This window comes from Phoenix dactylifera, unplaced genomic scaffold (genome assembly GCF_009389715.1).
Source record: "Phoenix dactylifera cultivar Barhee BC4 unplaced genomic scaffold, palm_55x_up_171113_PBpolish2nd_filt_p 000089F, whole genome shotgun sequence".
Taxonomy (NCBI): domain Eukaryota; kingdom Viridiplantae; phylum Streptophyta; class Magnoliopsida; order Arecales; family Arecaceae; genus Phoenix; species Phoenix dactylifera.
The window spans coordinates 786585-810134 of NW_024067678.1; the positions used below are offsets into that span (position 1 = coordinate 786585).

At 35.8% G+C, this 23550-nt stretch overlaps 1 protein-coding gene across 5 annotated transcripts; it reads left to right on the forward strand.

Annotated features, from left to right (window-relative positions):
- The first annotated feature begins 2723 nt into the window (after positions 1-2723).
- On the forward strand, positions 2724-20286 carry LOC103713514 (E3 ubiquitin-protein ligase RHF2A-like). Of its 5 annotated transcripts, none has more exons than XM_039116375.1 (10): positions 2724-2946; positions 3357-3514; positions 3629-3675; positions 4839-4901; positions 4996-5104; positions 5206-5579; positions 5679-5786; positions 5865-6166; positions 19158-19285; positions 19988-20286. In XM_039116375.1, the coding sequence occupies exons 2-9, from the start codon at positions 3383-3385 to the stop codon at positions 19238-19240; spliced, it is 1218 nt and encodes a 405-aa protein (XP_038972303.1). In that variant the 5' UTR covers positions 2724-2946; positions 3357-3382; the 3' UTR covers positions 19241-19285; positions 19988-20286. The 5 variants fall into 5 exon arrangements, with proteins under 5 accessions (XP_038972303.1, XP_038972304.1, XP_038972301.1 ...); XM_039116376.1 differs by lacking the exon at positions 19988-20286 and having other exon boundaries at positions 5206-5278; positions 5363-5579; positions 19158-19617; XM_026807130.2 differs by having other exon boundaries at positions 2727-2946; positions 19224-19285; positions 19988-20268.
- Positions 20287-23550: the final 3264 nt, after the last annotated feature.

Below are 23550 nucleotides of genomic sequence, written 5' to 3' on the forward strand. Positions count from 1 at the left end.
TTTCCATTAGGATCTAGGCTTTGGACACATTGAGAGAAGTATACCTATCAAACCTTGGTGGTGGGCTTGGTTGTCAGCTATCCCCTTCACGTCTAGGCCTCTTTCTTGATTCTTCTCTTTCTTCCCGACCCCTTCTTCTTCTCTTTCCATCTTTATTTTCCGCCCTCGAGCTTCCATGGCCTCTTCAGTCTTGATATGTTTTTCAGCTTGGGGACCAGCTTGGCCAGATCCTTGGGAGTCCTTTTCTCCAAAGAGAAGTAGAAAGCAAAAAGATTTCAGCCCGCTCCTTGCTACTTATATTATAGTCTTCTCGTTCAGGTCATGAATCTCTAGCATCTCCATATTAAAGCGGTTGAAGTGACTCTTGAGGGATTCATCTTCCCTTTGCTTCAACATGAACAGATGATGGTGTCTTTCTTCTACCTTTGGCTGCTATAAAGTGAGCCATGAATTGTCGGTCGAGTAGATCAATAGAATGAACAGATCCTAGTCGAAGATCAGAGTACTAGAGACAAGATACTTTCCTTAGAATGGCTGGAAAAGCTCGGTATAAAACCACATCAATTGCTCCCTATAACATCATTAGAGCCTTAAAGCACTCGAGGTGATCCATCGAGTTTGAGGTGCCATCACACATCTTATACTAGGACATCTTGAATCTCCTTGGCAATAGTTTGTCCATGATCGTCTTGGATAACAATGAATCAGTTGTAATCTCCATATATTCTCCCTAGTTGGCTTGCCTTTCTCTCAAGGCTTCAATCTTATTGTTCATCTCTCCGATCTTTCAATCGAGATCGGCCTCTCTTGGGGAGTTTTTTTGGCTAGGGAGACTCCGAATCTCTTAGGATGTTGCCATTTCGGAATGAGCGCCGAGGAGACCATCTTCTTGGGGACGACAAGAGTTCTCAGGGCGGCGACCGATATGCTGTCCCAAGCTGTCTTGCTGCTCTAGTAGCATGGTAGTAGTTTGTTGGTTTAGACGTTGCATACCTTGAATTACCTTCGTTAGAGTTTGCATTTGTTGGATGAGTAGATTAAACTACTCGGCCATTACCGCCTCAGGAGATGGTTGTGGAGTCGATGAACGCCGAGTGTTAGGTTGGGAGTCATTAGAATCTTATTGGGGTTGGTTGGTTGAATGGTAATTATTTTGCCTAGATTTCATCTCTCTTGGATCTCTAGGGAAACCTCAAAGAACTCTAGTGCCAATCATTGCCACTCAAAACCTGATCTGATGGATGGACGAGCTGCACTGCTTGGTTAAGTTGAAAAAGCGTCGACGGCAATCGAGTTGTTTTGCAACTATAGAAAACGATCAAAGGATCGCCGAAATGTTTCTAGTTGAGGACCCTCCGATGCTTAAGTCAGGTAAAGTTTCAAGAGAGAACAGAAGAGATGAAGAGAGATAGAAGTACGAGAGTATGAAATTCCGATTTTTCGTCATACTTGAGGGTCCCGGTGCTTGGTATTTATAGAGGAGAGGATGCAAATTTATGCAGTTAGGATTACACGATTTGTGGATGAGCAGTTGAGCCTTTTTCCAAACCGCTAATCAGGACGGTTAGAATATTCTTTTCAGATGTGCCATGATCGGACGCTTTTCTTAATTATTGATCTGATCGGTTGTGATATTCCTTTTAGGGCACATTAACATCGCGCCAAGTTATAAGCGATCACGTAGACTGTTCTGAGATTTGATTGGCTATTGATTTTGTTAGACGCATATCGTCGTTTGATTGGCAGATTGAGCTGTCAGCCGAAATTTTAAAGATAGTGAACTCGAACCATATCAATATTATATATACACACACAGGTTTTAAGCTACTTTGAGCCAAGCAATGTCAAAAAATAGCAAACTCGAGCTCCATCCAATTTTATTTGAGCTTAGAAAATTGAGGCCTAGTCTAGCTCAACAAGCCAAATTCTTAGGCTCAAGCCGGCAAAAATCGAAATGTGTCTAGGATTGGAAGGGCCGATTGGGGTGAATTTGCACAAGTTTAATCCATGCTATCAAACTAGGATTAGTATTTCATTTGGGAATAAGAAAAAAAAAGTGCAATAGTTGCACCTCACACCAACCATCTCCATTTCCCAATCAAAATACTACACCGTACATCCCCATCACATAATCTATTTTTATATTTGACGCGCATAATCTATTTTCAAGATCAAATACGAAGCATCAAAACCATTGGAGCTTTGATATGTAGAAAATTGAGAGGTGTGGAGAGAGCTGTCCGCTTGGACTTTTCCAACATGCATACTTTTAATATCCCTCCATCCTGCTAAATACTATTTTATGTAAAAATAATTACGGCTAAGTACAACAATCAAGGCAATAAATGCCACCAACAACAAGACATAATTCTCGCATTAATTCTGAATAACTGAAACAAATCCCAAAATTTCAGTAGGATTCATGATTGGTTCATTTATGGAGACTATTTTGATCAACAAAAAATTGATAATCAGTCAATAATTTTTCAATAACTTGGAGAATATCGTTACCATGAGTTCTGAAATAGTTAAAATTTCTTGTTATATTTTTATTGGTAGATAACAATTTTTGTTTAGTTCGTTAACATAGAATTATTAGCAGAATCATTTAACTAATTATAAAATAATAGATAATTGAGAGTTTAAAAGCTGTTCGACAACATTCTAAACTCTACCCGACGATAACTCTATCCATACGGAGTGCTTTAAAGGTGTTCCTTTTTGTTTTATTTGTTTTCCACAGCCGAGATAAGGGGAAAAGAAGAGGAGAAAGAGAGAGACGCGGCTGCCTTCCTTTCCCTTCTCCTCTCTTCTCTATCTCCTCTCGCCCTAGATGTCACATCCCCTGGAACACTGTCGTCCTTCCCATGGATTTCGAGGTCTACCTTTAGCTAGCAGGGCCGATTCGTCGATTCCGCAACCCTAATCCAGGGAAATTCGCTGTAGGTATGCTTTGGTTTCTAGTTCTTGCCCTTTCTAATCTTTTCTGCGTTCTATTGACTCGTCTGGATGAAATTATATTCCTCGCTTTTCCATCTCTTCGTTTTTTTTGTTTAGGGCTTTCTCTATGATCAGTTGCCAATTTTTATGCATTTTAGATTAGATTGGCATGCATGTTCGAAATATCGGGTTTCTTTTTATAAAGACGAAATCTTTATGGAAAATCATGTATAATTTTTAATAAAGGCGGCACCGTTATTGGTTTTGGTTTGGTTTGGTGACTGACCATCGGTTTTATCGATAAAGTTACCGGGTCCCAGGAAGATGAAACATCTATTGGCTTATAATTACAGCCTTTGTGCGCGTTATTTGTTTTTTTTTGTTTATGGAGGTACCTGTCCAACTTTCTTTCTCAGGGGTTGGGGGGAGCGGGGGGGTTAGGATGGAGGACACTGCTAAGATGGAGAGCCATCTGTCATCTGCAGCCGCGTTCGTTGAAGGGGGCATCCAGGATGCCTGCGATGATGCTTGCAGCATATGCCTTGAGGCCTTCTGTGACAGCGACCCTTCGGCGGTGTGCATTTGATGATCCTTAACTATCCCATCTCATATTGATGATTTGGTGTCTTGGTTGCCATTTATGGTTGTTTAGACTGTTCTTAGCATTTATTCTTTGTTGATTGTTCAGGCGACTGGTTGCAAGCATGAGTTCCATCTTCAGTGCATTCTTGAATGGTATTTTCTTCCTTATTGTGACTGGTTGTTATTTGATACTTTTATATCTGGGGCCAATGCGGTTTTTTGTTCTGTTGAATTGTTGATAATTTGAAATTGCCAGGTAAAGAATTATGTTTGGGTAGACATCTTCCTGTTATGGGTGATTGCGTATGCCCTTCATGCCATCATTGTTTTTGGATTTCCCTTCTAGCCGTGATATGTGTTATCGATTTTTTTTTTTAATTGGTATATGCAATGTTGCATAAGGTTTTTACCAATCGAAAAGAGAAGGCTCTTGGATTTATTCTTTCACTTTCTCAGCTGGTCTATGCATGTTGTAAATTTCTTCTCCTTCTTCTCCTCTTCTCTTTTCAACATTCAGAAGTATGCAATAATATATAAATATAGGGAACAAATTGTCATGAGGGACTGTTTCTTTTGTATAAAGGAAGACATTCTTACAATTTTTATGTTTGTTTGAAATGTACCACTCTTGTAAAAATTACCTGTTCCTGTTGAGTGATAATCATTTAAATCTTGATACATAATATGTTGATATTTTAGTTGATCATTTTATTCATGTATTGATATTTAGATCGCTCCCCCTAATTATTGCTTGGATTAGTGAAATTTTCTCTTTGTAGCATACTATGTACAGTTTTTTACAATTCAAGGAAAGGATGTTCTTTAAAGTTTCTTTTGCTCTTTTAACTTGATTAAGTAATTACGTTACACAGTGTCATTCTTTTTTACACTAAAGCAGTTGCACCATAACCATATAATGATCCATGACTGGAGGAGACCGGCCATTATGTGCTCCATGTTGTTCTCTTAAGAATTGGAATGTGTTATGCTGTTTGTTCTTGATATAGCATTCATTAGAAAGTAACTTCCGATGGATAAAAAGGGGTTCATATCCATCCTTTTTCATTTTTCTTTTCTTTTCTTTTCTTTTCTTTTTCTTAATACTTGCCTGCTTATAGGACTTGCAAGGTTTGGAGGTTACCTGGTACTATAAACTTGCAATGAATGGTTGATGACCCAATAAGTCTGCCTTTTTATGCTTTTTTATATAAAGTGGTACAGCTTTGTCAGCCTTCGGGTGCCAATCTATACATGCAGCTCATTTTGTTGGGTTTCCCTTATAATTGTATGCCATGCTAATTAAGTTGTGGATCCAGGTGCCAAAGAAGCTCGCAATGCCCCATGTGTTGGCAGTCCATTAGCTTGAAGGATCCTACAAGGTTCATTTAACATGTTTTCGACTCTCTCATCAAATAGTTTACTGTCTTAATTAAATACTTTTCTTGATACCATTTTTGCTGCCAATAATAACAGCCAGGAACTACTTGAGGCTGTGGAACAAGAGAGGGGCATCAGAGTTAATCGATCGCGCCATGCTACCATTTTCCATCACCCGATGCTTGGAGATTTTGAATTGCAGCATGTGCGTGTTCCATTGATTATTCTGTTTCATTTCATACTCTTGTCGCCATGAGTTAAGTGCTATCAATTTATTCCAGTTTCCCCCTCCAACTTCCTGTATAGTTGCCAGTCGGTGCGGATGATGCTGAACTTGAAGAGCGTATTATCCAACACTTAAATGCTGCTGCTGCAATGGGTAGAGTACATCACATTGCTAGAAGAGAGAGTCCGCAGGGTAGGTCAGCGTCTCAGGGGCGATCACAATTTCTGGTTTTCTCAGGGCCTTCAAGTGGACCTTCTATTGGCTCTGTATCTGCATCTTCTGCTCATAGATGGGAAAATGAACCAGCCCCAGCTATCACTGCTGCTATTCCATCAATTCCCCTTGCTGCTACAGAAGTGGAATCTATACACCAGGATGAGGTAAGCACAGGTCAAGCTGATCAAGTTACTACCTTGCCATCTGGAAATAGTGTTGCTGCTGCTAACAGTCCCCGGTACTTCTCGGGACCTATTGAGGTTACATATTGTGTTTTCTGTATACACTTCTATTCTTCTGGATATTAAGACAATGTTGGATGCTCACTTTATAACAGGATTTTTGCTGGTCAGTCTATGCCCGTCAGCCAGGATAGAGCAGGACCATCTGATTTCCATTCATTTTCAGAGTCCTTAAAATCTCGCCTCAGTGCGGTCTCAATGAGGTAGTTTGAATTTTTGTTTGTGCTCAAAAGTTTGGTAATGATTGTAAATAAAATGCTGTTGTATCTGTTTCATATTAGATACAAAGAATCAATAACTAAGAGTACGAGAGGATGGAAAGAGAGGCTGTTCACCCGAAGCACTTCTATAGCAGATCTTGGTTCTGAAGTCAGGCGAGAGGTTAATGCTGGAATTGCCACTGTGTCACGCATGATAGAGCGCCTCGAAACAAGAGAAAATGTTGGAGCATCTGGAACCTCTGCCTCGAATAGCGCTCAAACTCATTCAGTTACAGAGACAAGTGATGGGAGGGCTATAGGGAGTCATATTAACAGTCTTCCGAATGATACCAATATATCAGCTTCTTGTGCTGCAAATTCAGGTCCAAACTAAGCTACTCTACATTTTCTTGAGACCTTCATTTGCTGTCAACATTTATTCTTGAGGGCATGCCATATTTTAAATATCACGACCCTATTTTAAGTTGCCAAATATTTTGATTACGTGCAACATGTAATTATTAACTCCGGGATCTTGGATTTTACCTACTTTATGGTGTGAAATTTATTGCTAGGAAAATGCATGTTATGACTCACTTGTTTAGGCATTTTTCATTTAGTGTTTGGTGCAATTAATTTTTTTGTGAGTTCTAGCGCAATATAAGAATCTTGCCTGTTCAGTACATTTTTACATTTAATAAATGAATGAGGTCCTTTCCAGTTCACTCACAATTATTATGTGCTTGCTTTGATGGATTTATTATGTTACATATGCAAACTATAGTTGTTTCTTTTAGCAATTTATGTCCTCCTACGATTCTGTCCAATGCAAGGCCTTGATTTGAGGATGAACATGAGAAAAAATCTTGAGCTTGGGTAGAAAGCCTTAATGAAGTATAGCATCTGATGCACTGCTTCTGAGGGTTTTGGGAAATAAGTAATAGGTGTTTATTTTGCCAAGTACTGGAAGAGATCTTAAGTTATTTAAGTATAAATTGTATGGATGATATGGGCCCACTTGCTTAATGACTGCTTGTTTTATTTATCGATTAATATTGAGTGATTCAAGAGTTTTCTTGTGAGGTGATTGAGGGTTTGGTTATTGGAAGTGACTCGAGAGGGAGAAGAGAGAGAGAGAGAGAGAGAGAGAGAGAGAGAACTTGGTGATCCAGCAGATTTAACTGCTTGATGCAGTCACAAGAATATCTTGATATTATTAGAAATGGAAGATTATATGGAGGAATGAAGCATGATTAGGATTTGAACATTTCAATTGCTGTGAATATATAGAGTAGATATATGACGGATTGATGTAAGGTGGAACACAAATTTCCTGTGGATATATCTCTTTTCTGCTTATTTTGCTTAACATTCTTTTTTTTTTCCTTTTCCTATCGAGATTTGAGAATGTCCTCTTAGTGCATTGGCTGTCTTACGGATTCATTTGCAAGTTGCTTCTATTTATCTGCTGCCCTCACCCCTTCCCCCTTCCCTCTTCAGCACACATGCCCCACCCATCCAACCTATCCTTTTTTCAGGTGTATCTTTGTTTTAATAAAAAGGGCAATCAGTTTGTTGAAATCCCTGTGATGTTGACTTCCATCTTGTTCCATAGATCAACAAAATAAATGCTTGACCGGACTTGATATCTTATTGGACCAAACTCACTTGAGAACTTAGCATGCATAAAGGATTTTGAAAGATGGAACCTGGGCCACCGACATGCATACAAGAGTCTGAAAACTCAATTGCTGATTCAATGAAACGGGCTTGAAGATTTGATGGAGAATGATGGACTAATAAACATGAGCATACTATTATTATTTAAATTAAATCATAAAGTGTGAAGTGATTTAGGAATTTGTGTGGAGAAAGCTTTGAATTTGATTATTGGGCTTGCTCCAATATTGACATGCATTAGTGCTTGTAGACCCTGAAGTGAATGATGATGATTGTATGATAATAAATGTAAGGCTTGGAGGTGATGAAAATAAAACTCTTCTGAATATTCACTTTTATATAATGTTTATTTTAATAGACCTAACTGGATGGTGAAAATGGTTTTGCATGGAGCTAACTATAGAAGTCAGCAGTGAGGGTTGTCATGGGGCTCAAGGTAGATCTAGCATATTGGTATTGATGTGCCATGGGACGTCATGCACAGACATATAAGGAGACTCCTAGTTGTGATTTATGACTGTTTCTCACTGATTCATTACCCTCAGAAAAGGAAAACAAAACACTGACTCACATACTAGATTGAGTAGCCTTGATGCAATGTTGGTTGCCCTTTTCCAAGAAGAAGAATTTTGGAATCTGAGGCTGATTAACTGGCTAAGCTGGATACTGGATTATCGATCAATGTGCTGGTTGGGTCTTGAAAAAGAGGACTTGCCTCAGTTCCTTGATTGTAAATGCTTTCATGAATGTTGGCATATTATTAACTTTGCTGCAGTCTATGATTCTAGAAGTGCCAAATCTAGTAAGCAAAGGGTTGGTTGTTTGGAAAGTAAACCTTGAGAGTTATGTTAATATGAATTAACATGAAATATGGTATGTTTTCAAGAGGTGGTAGTTTCACAAGAGTTTAAAATGGTAGAATCAATTGGATTATATCTTTTTTGTAGATAATTTAGGGCCTGTTTGGCATAGTTATTGTTTTTATGTTTTCTCCCTCTAAAAATTTGTTAAATACCACACGAAGATTGATGTTGTAGGTAAGATTTGCCAAAACTTCTGGTATTCTTTGCTTTTGTTTTCACTTTTTTTTTGAAAGCAGTAAGTTTTTGCCACCAGGAGATCTAAAAATTTTACAGACATGCTCAAATACAAAAAGGTTTCATCCCTGTGTGTTCGTTTTAATTCACTTTTCTTCTTGGGTTTCTAAAAAAATAATAGAATATAGAAGCATTACCAAGGAGGCCTTAGTTTAAGGCTCCTATCAAATGGGTTTCTTTGGTTTAGGAAAGGGCTTTAAGCAACGAGACAACGAGACCCAATATTTCTTGCCTTGAGGGTGAAGATGTTGGACGTGTGTACGTTTCAGAGGAGAAAAAAGGTTGATGGGTGCATACCACTCAGCTTTGTTATGTGGAAGTTTCATCTTGTTTTACAAAAATGACAAATTGAATTTGTTTATATTAATTTCATTGTTTGCTTTGAGCATTTGATGGCACCGGGGGGGTAGTGATTTGCTCTTTGACAGAAATTTGCATGGATTAAGGCAAGACTATTAATTGTTTTGAACGTTTTGGGTGTAATGTTAAGGGCTTACTGGTTTAGTACTTTGTACTCCCTTGAAGATTCATTGATTTGAAGGTCAGATTATGTTATCTAGGGGTTATAAACACTTCAATTGAAGCTGTCTCTAATGACCTTTTTTTGCAGTGGCATAGTTTAAAATCTTCTGAATGATCAGATGTAAGTTCAAAAAAGGTAATTCGTGTAAACAACATTTGTTGGGAAATGAGGAAGTGCCGGGGGATTATACTGGAATAATTGTTGAAGAAATTAGTAGGGCTTTCTTGGAAAAATGCCTGTTAGGATTGGGGATTGGTGAAGCTCACACTGTTGCCCAGAATGACAACCGAAGAAGGGGTGTGAATTGGGTTTTCAAATTTTTTTATAAACTTAAATAATTTTTAAGTAAAACTAATCTGAAATTTAAGTATGCACAATGAAATGAATGATAAATAAGTGCAAAAAATAAGAACAAGCTCAAACAAATCAAACACCAAGATTATATACTGGATCGGAGCCAAACTCAGCTTCTACAACCACTCCCCAAAGCTTCCTCCCTGGGAATTTTACTATAATTTATAATCAAGATTACAACTTAGTTGTTTTTCGGGCTCATAACCAAATTTAATTGATTTTTTTGGCACTCAACCAAAACCAAGCTGTTTTACTGGTACGGCTAAACCAACTCGGAGTCCAACCCTTAGGAACTCCTTGCTGATTTTCAATCTCAGCAAAATCTAGTCGATTTTTCAGGATAATCAACTGCATCCTAGCTGTTTCATGGGTACAGCTAAATCTTATAAGGTTGCTGATTTTTCATGGTGTCAGCCACACCAAAAAATTCCATACGAGATTTTCTAATCTCGTGCATAAAAGAAAGAAAATACATACAAAGTAACCTCTACCATGGTTGGATTAATGTTGTTGAAGTTGAAGCTCAAGTTTGATTGCTTTGAAAGTTGGGATCTTGGTGAACAAAACTCAACTCTTTTTCTTTTTTCTTTTTTGCTCGCTCTTCATGTTGTGGGGAAACTCAATGATAGAAAGTTGAAGCTCCCTCTCAATATTGGAAAGCTCTCTTTAAAGTGGGTGAAGGCTTTGAATGGTCACTTCTCAGATCAATCCTCAAGTTGAAGCTCAAAAAATTGTGGTTAACTTGAATTTCTTTTTTTTCCTTATCCACTCACTTTTCTTAATCCTTTTTCTCTTCTTGTTGTCTTCTTTGGGTGAAATCATGCATTTATATCTTCAAAAAGTAGTTGGAAGACATTTTTGGCCTTTAGAGAGGCTGAAGGAGCCGTTGGAGGTGAATATGGCCGTTTTGGGTTTGCAAAAAAACTAGTTGTTACTGTTGTCAAGGGCAGATGGGTCATCTCGACTTCTTTAGGGGTCGACTAGAGAAATTGCTCATTTTCGCTATGCTGTCTTTCGCCTGTGGTCACTATTGGGGTTGACTCGTGATCCACTAGGGTCGACTCGTGATCCACTAGGGTCGACTCGTGAGAAGGCTAATTTTCACTGCTATCTGTTTTCTGCCTGTGGCCATTCTGAGGTCGACTCGACTTGTGCTGTGGTCGACTCGTGTTCGGCAGGAGTCGACTCATGATCCTCTAAGGTCGACTCGTCCACTTCAAGATCTTCCAAAATTCTTCCTTTTTGATGATGACAAAACTTTTGAGTATATGCAAAATAAAACATATTGTGTTTTTGGGATTTATGCATAATTAATTCATTTATGTAAAACATAAACTAAACAAATATATGCCTTAAAAATATACTTCATGAATACTTTATAAAATATTCAGATTAACTCAATCATCTATTCAATTAAGCATATACTCAACCTAATTTTTCCCCTTTTTGACAACATCAAAAAGTTACCTTTTAATATTCAGAGAATGTCAAGGAAATTACAACAATATTAAGTTTGTCCCGATCAAATTTCAGGATAATTGAAGAGTTTAAGATGCAAGCAAAAAAGATCATATTTAGAGCTTTTAGTCGTTCAAATTTGATGTATCAGACCACTTGGGGTTCAAGAGTTAAGCTTAAAAAATTTCAGAATTAGCAATAGTTAACTTTCTCTCGCCCCCTTTTTCATTAAATTAGAGCAATTCAAGATTAATTACATTGGTGCTAAAAACATCAAATATTGCAATTGGATTTTTAATTGAAGCACTTGATGTATCAACTAAATAGCAAGCATCAAGGTGTATCAGAATAAATTTGAAATTTAAATTTCAGATGAGGCTTATGGAGAGAATTATTTTTTACTTTTTTTCTTTATATGTTTAGTATTCTTTCTCCTTCTTTTTGTAGAATTCTTTAATTTATGCTATTAAGTTCGATATGATCTCTCCCCCTTAAGTTTTCTTTCTGCCCCTCAATTTGTCATTTCTTTTAAAGTTTCAGGATTTGTAAAAAGTTTCCAATAAAACTTTCAGATTAACAATTTGACAAATGTATTTTCTATGCATTGCAGCTCAACTTAAGTCATTAAGATTTGGAATCAGGATATAGAAAACACATATTTCAAAGTATCAGATCATATTTATTTTAAAAATATAAGAAATTTTATAGAACCAAAGTCAAATAAGGGCTAATAATTGATGAGTTTCAGCAAGTATTATAACATTACAATATGTAATATGGCATTAAGTACAAGTATCATATAATCAAAGCATGTAAGGTAACACAAAGGGATTCATCAAATACAATCCACTATTTCAGTTCTAACTTATTTACAAATTCAGAATTATTTATTCATTTTTAGGAATTCATTTTGCTCCATTTTAGGGGTTTTGTTTTTTTCAGATATGCATGATTTAATTTTCAGCTCTTACAATAATTTCAAGTTAAAATCAAAATACCCTAATATTGATTAAGGTTTGATTTTGGGTATCCAAATTTTTTTAAATCCTTATTGACTAGTAATTATTGTTCCTTTAGGAACTCAGATTTTCTTATTTTCGATATTAGTGTTGTTTTTAAGAGCACAAATATGTGCCATATGTTCTTTTGTTCCAAAATAATTATGCTTTATAAACGGTGATCTAATTTCTTCTTCTTATGTGTGAATGTTGAAAGCTTACTATTTAAGTTTTCTAATTTTAATTTCATATCATTATTTTCTGTAGTTAATTGATCTTTTTCTTTTGAAAATAGGTCTTTTTCTTCAGATTGTTGGAGTTTATTTTTCTAAGTTCTCTATTTTTTTTTTCTAATTGTTTAATTCAACAAGATCTTCAAAAGCATCTTGCAATTCATCTAATGTAAAATCAGAATGAGATCCAGATTTTACCTTAGGTTCTTGTGCCGTAAAGCAAAAGTTGTTTATCTTTTGTTTTTTTTCCTCCTTGGAGCTCAAATCTTCGTTGTCGCTTCAAGTTTTCTTCTTCTTTTTCTTGCTTGGCTCCTCCTTAGCCGAACCTTTCTTTTCTCTCATCCTTTTCTTTCTTTCTTTGTTTAGCTCCCTCTCAGCTGAGTTTCACTTCTTCCTTCTAGCTTTTTCTTCATCTTTAGAAAGCTTTTGAATTTTCTGGTGATTAAGGATAGGTCTTATTTTCAGCATCAGATTCATCAATTGTTGTGCCAGCTTTCTGATTGGAGGACTTGAATGCTAAGATTCTCTTTCCTTCATTGCTATCCTCTTCTTGGTTCATTATGCTCAGCTTGTGGGTCATGAGGGAACCCAAGAGTTCTTCCAAGGTAGCTCATTTAGATCCTTTACCTTTTAAATAGCTGTCAGCTTTGCTTCCCAACCTAGCCAAAGATCTAAGAATCTTCTTCACAAGATCAATATTAGTATATGATTTTCCTAATGTTTTCAAATCATTAATAATATTTAAAAATCTTGAAAACATTTCATAAATATATTTATAAGAGTGCATTTTAAACCTTTCACAATTATGTGATAGCATATTAATTTTTGATTCTTTCGTATCATTGGTTCCTTCATAGATTATTTCCAATTTATCCTAGATTTTCTTAGCAGAAGAACATGTAAAAATTTTATTAAATTCATTTTTATTAAGTGCACAATAAAGTATATTCATTGCTTTAGCATTTAGTTGAGCTAATCTCTTTTCATTATTGTCCCATTCACTTTCGTATTTGGGAATTTGAATTCCATTTATAGTTTTAGTAGGCATGTGTAGCCCATGTACTTTTATATTCCATATATCATAGCTTTGTGCTTGAATAAAAATTTTCATTCTAACTTTTCAATAAGCGTAATCAAATCTGCTAAAAAGAGGAGGCCTAATAAAGGAGTCCTTTAGCAAAAGACATTCCTAAGATTGCCATATGGATCTTGAGCTCTAGACAGTTTGGTCTTCAAAAGATACAAGAGCACCTGCTCTGGTACCAATTGTTGCCCAAGATGACAACGCAAGAGAGGGGTGAATTGGGTTTTCAAAACTTTTTATAAGCTTAAATAATTCTTAAGTAAAACAAATCTAAAATTTAAGTATATACAATAAAATGAATGATAATCTAGTGCAGAAAATAATAACAAGCTCAAACAAATTAAACACCAAGATTTTGTAGTAGCTTGGAGCCAAATTCAGCTCCTACATCCACTGCCCAAGGCTTTTTTTCACTATAATCTATAGGCAAGATTACAACTCAGTTGTTTTTGTTGTTCACAATCAAATCCAGTTGATTTTTTCTAGCAATCAATCAAAACCAAGCTGTTTTACTGGTACAGCTAACCCAACCCGGAGTTCCAACCTTAGGAATTTCTTGCTGATTTTCAAGCTTAGCAAAATTTAGTCGATTTTTTTAGCATAATCGACCACAACCTAGCTGTTTCACGGGTACAACCAAACCTTACAAGGTTGCTAATTTTTCATAGTGTTAGCCATACCAAGAAACACCACACGAGATTTTCTAATCTCATGCACAAAAGAAAGATAGAAAATACATACAAAGTAACCTTTACAAAGGTTGGATTAATGCCGTTAAAGTTCAAGTTTGGTTGCTTTGAAAGTTGGGATGTTGGTGAACAGAATTCAGCTCTTTCCCTTTTTCCTTTCTTGCTCGCTCTTGATGTTGTGGAAAAACTCAATGATAGAAAGTTGAAGCTCTCTCTCTCAATATTCGACAGCTCTTTTTAAAGTGGGTGAAGGCTTTAAAGGGTCACTTTTCAGATTGATCCTCAATTTGAAGCTCAAGAAGTTGTGGTTAACTTGAATTTCTTTTCTTTTTCCTCATACACTCACTCTCTTTAGTCCTTCTCTTCTTATTGTCTTCCTTGGGTGAAATCATGCATTTATATCTTCAAAATGCAGTTGGAAGACGTTTCTAGCCGTTAGAGAGGCTGAAGGAGCCATTGGAGGTGAATATGGCCGTTCTGGTTTCACAGAAAAACTAGCCGTTACTGTTGTCAGGCGCAAACAGGTCGACTCGACTTCTTCAGGAGTTGACTTTTGATCTTCAGAGGTCGGCTCTTTTTCTTGAGGGGTCGACACAACAAACTGCTCATTTTCGCTGTGCTCTATCTTTCGCCTGTGGTCATTGTTGGGGTCGATCGTGATCTACTAAGGTCGACTTGTGAGAAGGCTGATTTTTACTACTTTTTATTTTCTGTATGCGGCCATTCTGGGATCAACTCGACTTGTGCTGGGACCGACTCGTCCACTTCAAAATCTCCCAAAATTTTTCCAAAACTTCTCCAACTTTAAGAATTGTTCTTCTAGGCTTCTCTAACCTTTTAACCTCATTTTGCTTCCTATAAAATAAATTTTACTTTTCCAATAACACAAAATCATTAGTTGAATTTATCAAAATCAATCCATTAGGTCAACACACATGATATAAGATTAACTTTTGGCAGATCATGTTTGATATGATTTAATGCATATAAGAAGGGTCGGGAGTTCCATAACTTCAGTGAACTTGGTGAAAGGAAGGGGATAATGGTGGTAAATGTCCTTATTTTCAGGATTGATCTTTTCTTGAGAAAGAGTTATAGGACATGGGTAGCATAGATTCCACGCTCATGGTGGTTCTACTCAACTCAAATAAGCCTTAATCCCAAACTAGTTGGGGTTGACTCTCCATAGTCCTAGTGGATAAGTTGGATAATTGCTGTGGTGGTACTAGAGCAATGGGGACCCAGAGTATTTTTATTGATTGATATTTGTTATGACTTCTCTCACCCTTTAAGCATTTTTTATATATGGGAGAACTTTGGAATCTTAAGGTGCCATGCAATATCCATATCCAGATATACATTTAGGACCTTTTTGTTCAACAGCGTTGTCAAGAGAATAATGTGGATTGACTAATTTTTCCCATTACTGTTATCAGACAGATGGACTGGTCTAGGTTCAAGTTTCACTTGCTTAGTCTGGTGTCTTGTACTTGATCTAGGCTTAGCTAAAGGATATGATTGGCTTAGGATATCATATTGTTGGCTTTAGCTTTACATTTACCTTCATTTGACTCGTTCTATAAAGTATAACATTGCCTGCATTTTCAAATTATGTAGAGAGGTAATTTATCAATGACAATTGAGGGTATATATGTATCAGTGTTATGTATTCAGGGCAACTTATATATATGTATATATATGTACAAACAAATGAAAAAACAAATTTATGTACAAATTTATAATATACATCCATAATATATGTATGTGTCTGTAGTTCTTTAGAATCCAGCTATGCCTGGTGAAGTAGTGTTACCTGGATACTCCAAATTTTGGCTTTTTAGACATGTTGGACACTTGGACAGTTGGGGCACTTCACGACTGTCAAATTATGATGCCATTATTATTCTTTACATTTTTAGGACTTTTATTTTAATTCTAACATCATAATAACCATTATTTTATTAAAAAAAATTTAAGTAAAGGAGCATAAATACAGCTCATCTTTTATTATATGTAAGCATTAATACATATTTCGACATACATATATAGGATAAAGATGTGTGTGCCCAATTTTAAGAAGTTCTCGTGTCAGATTCTTCTAGATAATCGGACACTTGAAACCCATGTTACGTGTCCAAATAACCCTGATCAAGTGAATAGACATGATTTAATGGTTCTTTGCCCAATCCTGCACATTCAGTCGCTCATAAAACAGAAGAAATGAGAAAATAAATGATGGAGCTTACTATTAAGGAATAAAAGGACTAACCAAAATGTATCTTGTTGGAGCCATTAGGGGTTTAAATTTTGACTTTTAGTCATGAACACACTTCGTTTCCATCCTCCACTCCATGATTCGTTTGCATTAGGGTAAACTGATTTGGTGGTGAGATTGAAATTCAACGTGTGCAGGTGATATTAGAGCTTGTGAAATCATGATAGAGGGATAGGTGGCTGCTTATGGTTTTCATCCACTTCTTTTTTACCTGCATAATACATTCAAACAATTTCCAAAGAACTGATGATGCAACCATTGCATGTAACCATGGTTTCATTGTTGTCATTATAGCTATGTAACATCTCCTAAGAGACCATTAGCTGTTCTAATGTTATGACAGACCATTATCATGCTGAAAAAATTGAAAACCCATATCTGAATATTGCTAAGTCTTAACAATAGACTGAATTATTGGTGCATACTGGTCCATACTCATCATAAATAGTGTATTGTATCAGTATCTCTATGTAATTACCAAGGTTTAAAAAAATATTGTGGTGTCCCTGTAGCATATGGGACCCCTTTTTTCATTTTTTGCTAATAGTTTTGATGCCTTTAATATTGTAGGGTTTTTTTTCCGTTTGTTTAAGGTTAGATGAGGCTTTTGGCGTGATTTTTAATGAATTTTGACCATTTTAGTAGCAGAGAAGAAAAAGGTGGGAGAGGAAATTACCTAGATGTATGCTAAGTTTGGGCTTGGAGAAGGCTGTGGCTGACCTCTCTTTGTCTTCTTCCTCTTTCCTCCTCACATTCAAAAGATATGACAGAAAAAGGTAGGTAGGGGGCTTTTTGAGAGCATGATGATTGATTGCCAGATTGTCATGGTCACTATCCCATTTTCGGCTGGTCTGCATCAAGCTATACCTACCTGGACTAACCTGTTGTTAGGGGATCACGGTCAATCCAATCCGAGATATTCGGTGGAGACCGATACTAGCTGAGTCCTCAATTCATTATGGTATGATATATTTGCTCTACTATGCTGACAGTAGCAGGAATACCATGTGTCAGTATGGTACTGTTGGTAAGTTAGCAATACTTGCACTTTAAACCTTGGGTCTCCACCAATATTATTAGCCAATAGCACAGGAAACAATGGATAATAAGTGCAATGAAATTACACTATTTGATCAATTCATTGTTTGAGATGGTTTAGAATTAATTCTTTAAAATATAGATATTTGAGTTTGAAAATTAACAACTCAACAATATATCCATTAGCTCTCTAATGGTTATAATAATAGAATTGTGAAGCAGTATTCCTGATTTCCTGATATTATTTTTATATTATTAAGTGCATGTTGTCGCATGTTAACGAGTGTTCTAGATACAAAGTGTGAGTGGCATCACACATTACCTTTAAATAATAATCAGATTTTAAGTCGATCAAAAATATTCCATTACTTATAATATTCTTTTTTTCTCTCAATCATCATTCTATGTATTTTATACTTGGAGCCTTTAAATTAAGATAAACTTTTAACTTGATGTTGAAACATTTGTTACGGGTCTTTTCTGGACCAACTCAAGGAAAATTGGGTTGATTCAAGAGCTGCCAGAATGGTCAGAAAAGAAAGCATGGATAAGTTAGCATGTGTTAGTATGGTACTATATTGGTAAGTTACTAATACTTGCACTTAAAACCTTGGGTCTCCACCAACATTATTAGCCAATAGCACAGAAAATAGATAATAAGAGCAATAAAAGTACACTATTTGATCAATTCAATGTTCAATCAATGAATGCCGTTTTAGAATTAATTCTTTAGAATATAAAGATTTGAATTTGAAAAACAACTCAACAATATATCCATTGGCTGCCTAATGGTTATAATAATAGAATTGGGAAGCAGAATTCCTGATATTATTTTTTATATTATTAAGTGCATGTTGTTGAGTGTTGTAGATACAGGGTGTGAGTGGCATCACAAATTACCTTTAAATAATAATCAGAATTTAAGTTGATGAAATATTCCATAACTTTTAATATTTTTTCTCTCAATCATCGTTCCATGTGTTTTATACTTGGAGCCTTTAAGTTGAGATAAATTTTGAACTTGACGTTGAAACATTTGTTACCAGTCTTTTCTTGACCAACGTGAGGAAAATTGATTGATTAAATAGCCACCAGAATGGTCAGAAAAGCAAGCATGGCCCCTAAAATTGTGGAAGTTTATCCCTTCCGTGAATGGTCTCCAGCAGATGCTTTGTGTTCTAGGTTTATAAAATCTGCAAGTTCATCCAGTTTGTTTTATCAATTATTTTAAAGCAATATTATGGATTAGTTTGAGCTTTCACTAGGGAATAAATAGCAAGCTGGTACTGATTTCTCTAACTAATTTGATGGTTCGATGTCATTCTCCTGGCTGTGCTTGCTTTCTTTTCCCCCGTATGCTCTCTCCCTCTTTCTCTCTCTCAACACGTATTTGACAGGTCAAATTGTCCAAATACTTGTCCCTGAACTGAAGGACTAATTAGTTAATTTTTCTGCTTATATGTTGGGATATTATGATCAAAGTAGATCATGCTTTTGTTGCAGTATGAGTGAAATAAATGTTACCGGAAACTAGGTTTTTTGGTTAATTTGGGTATATTGGAATTGATTCCATTGGTTGTCCCACTTGGTTGCATAGAGTGGCCATATAACTATTCCGAATTGCCGAGTGCTTGGAGCACTCTTCTAACCTATTAACTCGGTCATCTCAAACTTTATTCTAGAAAATTTTCTTTGAATTGGGATAAATTTTTTTACCAGGTTCTAGATCTCAGAACGATAGGAATGCAAGATTTGGTCTTGCTACATATTTAGGATAGGTTTGTTTGACTTGTCACATTTTTCTAAAGACAAATCGTTCAGTTTGGTTGGTGAACTCCATTCTGGTTCTTTGTCTCTCCTTGTTCGTGAATGCACAAATCTTTTCTTCAGCATTTATTGTCATCAGTTTTATCTATTCCTTTTTTTTGCCCCTCTTATTGGACAGATGAAGAAGGAGGTACTTTACTGTTAGAATACCCTAACTTTGAGAAGCATGGTGGCATTGTTTCAGGTCACATTCTGCTATGAATTTTGGATGCTGCAAGGGAAAAGTCAGATGTGCATGCTGTCAAGGTAACGGACTTCTGTGGGAACTTGATTGAGTTGATTCTTGCATATGGGTATTGAGCAGGGGTCAAGAACTTCTATTTCAAAATCAGTACACGCCCCTTTGCTCATAAACTTTGTCAAATCTGTTGATAGAGCATCTATTAACATATACATTTAAATATCATGTTCTCTTGTGAGACAAATAATGAGAACTTTGGACAAAATATTTTCTATTATTATTGGTGAAAAATTATGCAAACCATTAGGAGATTTCCTGCATGGTAATTAACGGTCTAGTATTATCATGTTTATCTTATGTTTTGATGGAATAAAATGGAAGGCTGGCTTTTAGTTTCTGAGTATGAGAGTGGTTGACATGCTGATTTCTCCTTGTGTTGGGGTCACTAATAAATTAATATTTGAATACTTGCCATTTGGCAGTTGCCAACGCATAGAACTCCCGAGGGAGAGATCTCTTTCTTATTAAAGAATTTAGGCCAAAAAAAGAAAAATGGTAACGCAGCCATGGAAATTGGGATACAAGGCAGTCTAGTTTTCTTCTGAGCTTCTTCGTCTTCCACCTCTGTGTTGGTCTTCCTTTTACAAGATTGGAACTTCCCCGTCATCTATTCGAAGCCTCAAGAGTAGAACACGGACGGAGCCTGATTTTTTTTTCTTTTTTTTTGATTAAATTTTAAGCCCTCGTATGTCATATTTTGTTTGCAGTGTCGAAAGCCGCTGAACAAGCTGTGTGCTGGTGTGCGGGCCATCTCTCCCGATTCATGTAGGAGTAAGATACAAGCGGACAAAAAAGAGAGTATGCAGCACTAACTATGTTTGTTCAAACAGGTTTCCTACAAGGCAACTAGCAGAAATTAACGCACTAAAGCTGAGAATTTTGCTCATGGTGATACATTAAGCTTAATTCAGTGTCGTTAACTCTATAAACCAGAAACGAAGAGATCATGTTATAGACTGACTTGATGTTTCAACAGTTCTTTTCGGCACGGCTCTGAATTCTTCAATTTTGCTGTCAGAATGCTGCATGCGTGATTCTTTCTTCATGTATAGAATCGTAAGCTTTGCACTCTTTTCAGCACAATTTACTCGTTGGAGCATCATTTGCGGTGAGCTCCATGATTAATAGGTAAAGGACCTGACAAGTTGCAGCGAGAGAACTTCTATCTCACTGGCACAGCATAAAATAATGGATACCCGAATGCCCTAAACTGCGAGTCTTCCCATATCCTGACTTCAAGGGATGCCCAAAATAATGAGGAACCTGCATGGAGTTGAGTCCAATTTTCCCTTCTTATCAAGCAAATCCGGTCATTTTGGCTCTCCCCTTCTAAATGCACCCACATACCTTACAGCTACCAAATGGTCCCAAGTTGTCCGCATCCCAGTTTGATTTCTCTTTAAATGCAAAGGAGTAGCATGACCAACCTTGCTTCCTAGCGCTCATAAGAGAATGAATCCTGATGATCTGTAAAAATGACCTGTCACATAACAGCATGAATCCATAACTTTGCACTAACGTCTCCGTGCATGAACAGGACGTAGCAAAATAAAATGATTCAGATATAAATAGAATATCTTATGCTAGAATGGAATAGTATTATGAACACCACAATCAGTACTAGAGAAAGTAGTATCACTACTAGAACACCTGATATTGCCGGCACTTGTTAAGTCATCTGCTGATATTTAAAAGCATCGTATGATTATGCTCTAATGCTTTAGAAAAAGCATCGAAGAAGTGCCGGCAATACAAATGTGGAAAAGCAATATCACAGCGCTTTTGATTTGCGTTGCGTGTTTATCAAAACGATGCTTTAATATGCATCGGTAAGTGAAGCGTCTGGACATGACATCCAAAGATGCTTTGAAGCATCACAAATTAACGACGCCACTTTGCCTCGCTAGTTTACGATGCAAATAAGCATCGATAATTATCGACGCAAAGTGGCGTCATTAATTTGTGAAGCTTATTTGCATCGTTAGTTTACCTTTTCAACAACACTTTAAAGCATCGTAAACATAATCATTTTTTTAAAAAAAAATATTTAAAAAATAGAAAAACTTAAACACACACATATACACACACGCGCATATATATATATATATATATATATATATATATATATATATATATATATTATATATATATATATATATATATATATATATGCACCGTACACGTATATAACAAAAGTCACATAACATATGTATCATATATAAAAATAGCCAATATTCACATTGTCAAACATGATTGAATGTCTATTACAACTCAATGTGCTCGAAAAACATAACAATATACATATTTAAACTCTCCCCACAAATAAAGTCTAAGGGCTATCAGTGGTCCATGGTAGCATCATCATCATCTCTATAATTACTGAAGGTATCAGAAATCTATAAGAAAAAGATAGAAACTTTAAAAGTTAAGAATACGAAAATCACAATATATTATAAATCATTAAATCTAGACAAAAATATACATGATAATTATCTAAAAATATACAAATATATGTAATTATTTACCTAAGGTGGGACAAACCTCTACAACAAGGATGTAATATGGTTATGGTCAAGCTAAACTCTCAAGAATTATATTTCTATTTGGTGGCTCTACCTCATCTCCTCCAATTTTGCCTCCAGCGTACGAATGTTTACAGTGCTACTACTCTGTCTAACATTGGGGTATATCTACTTACTGCAGATAACTGAGTGAGGGTAACTCCAACCCTATAACCCCTCACTCAACTATAACGTTCCAATTCCATCAATACGGTGAACATTTGAGTTTTGATGTGATTGGTCTCTGAAGATGATAATGATTTGCCGACATGCTCCACAATAAGGGATGTAGCCTTCTTCTATATTTAAGAGAAAAAAAATCATATATTAATGTTTGAAAAAAAAGAAACTACAAATTGTTGCACAAATCGTTTATCAATAGTACGACTATATCTCTCGACTTCTCTTAAATAAAGTTGCCATCTCGGTGGGTATGAGTCATCATATAAAACTCTACCTCACCTAGTTCCCTCCCAAGGTCTTTCATATACAAAAAAAAAGTATATGCTACATGATACATGGTCCATGATACATGATATATAATAGAAGATACATGGTTCATGATAAACATTATATGATATAAAATATGATACATGATACATGGTTCAAATATGAAGTTTAAAGTTTCAATTTGAAGTAAAGAAGTCTAAGAGTTTCAATAAGACTCATAATATCATGGTACATAGTACACAATACATGATATATAGTTTTATTAAGAAGCATAAGTGTTTCAATAAAAAATAAATAAATTTACCAAGAAGTTTGTAATATGCCAAAAATTTTTAAAGAAACATATGAATTCGTTATACACCTTGCATAACTCTTAGAGCCTGATGTATGAAGAACTGATTGAGATGCTTGTGCAACTCTACTGATATCAAAATATATATGCAAAATAAAGCAGACAATGGGATATATCTTGTATATATGTCCAATCTATATTAATAAAAATAAAATATAGGTTATTGAGAGAGTATACACAACCTATTCTCTCTCGAAAAACCAATAGTGAATAAGCTTCCTCTACTGATGAGGGTATACATCAGGAGGACAATTATGAGCAATCTTCTCCTTTGTCATACCCTCTCTCTTATAATCCCTCTTCAACTTCTCCTTAAATTCTTTCCACTTGTGGTTGAGGGACTTCAGTACCTTATTATGGCTCTCTTGAGAAAACACAAACTTACTCTATAACAAAGTAAATAATATTACAAATGTTAAATACAATTAGATACTTTTGATAGTTAGCAAATTAACATACAATATCAAATTCAATTCTTTATCTATACAACTTGTAGAAGCTCAACCTTATACGAAGGAAGCATATCATTCTAGTTAGCACAGTTGAGTGAACATTGCTGATCATTCTGCTCAACCGATCTTAAAAAACCTGCTAATATACTTCGAGCTCTCTTAATGGGCTGCCCTATTTAGTTGCATCAAATAATGATCCTATAACCCTCACCAAGCTGCCACCCATCCCTTGCTTGTGTGGGTCCCCATTCCATCCTCACTCTCCCGTATTCATCTACGAAAATACATTAAAAAAACATATTCAAAACTATTAAATATGCACTAAATAAAATAAAATAAACATAATAAAATATTTAAATCATAATAGTAATAAAAATATAGTATTTTAATTGAATTACTTTGGATATGTAATTCATCCATAATAACCTCCTTGCTTGGATAATCAGTAGGAGGCT

Excerpts from the sequence above, each read along its gene's own strand:
- LOC103713514 (XM_039116375.1), top strand. The coding sequence starts at position 3,383 with ATGGAGGACACTGCTAAGATGGAGAGCCATCTGTCATCTGCAGCCGCG. Across the intron at positions 5,787-5,864 it reads CTCAGTGCGGTCTCAATGAG|ATACAAAGAATCAATAACTA; the intron begins GTAGTTTGAATT and ends GTTTCATATTAG. Across the intron at positions 6,167-19,157 it reads TTCTTGTGCTGCAAATTCAG|ATGAAGAAGGAGGTACTTTA; the intron begins GTCCAAACTAAG and ends CTTATTGGACAG.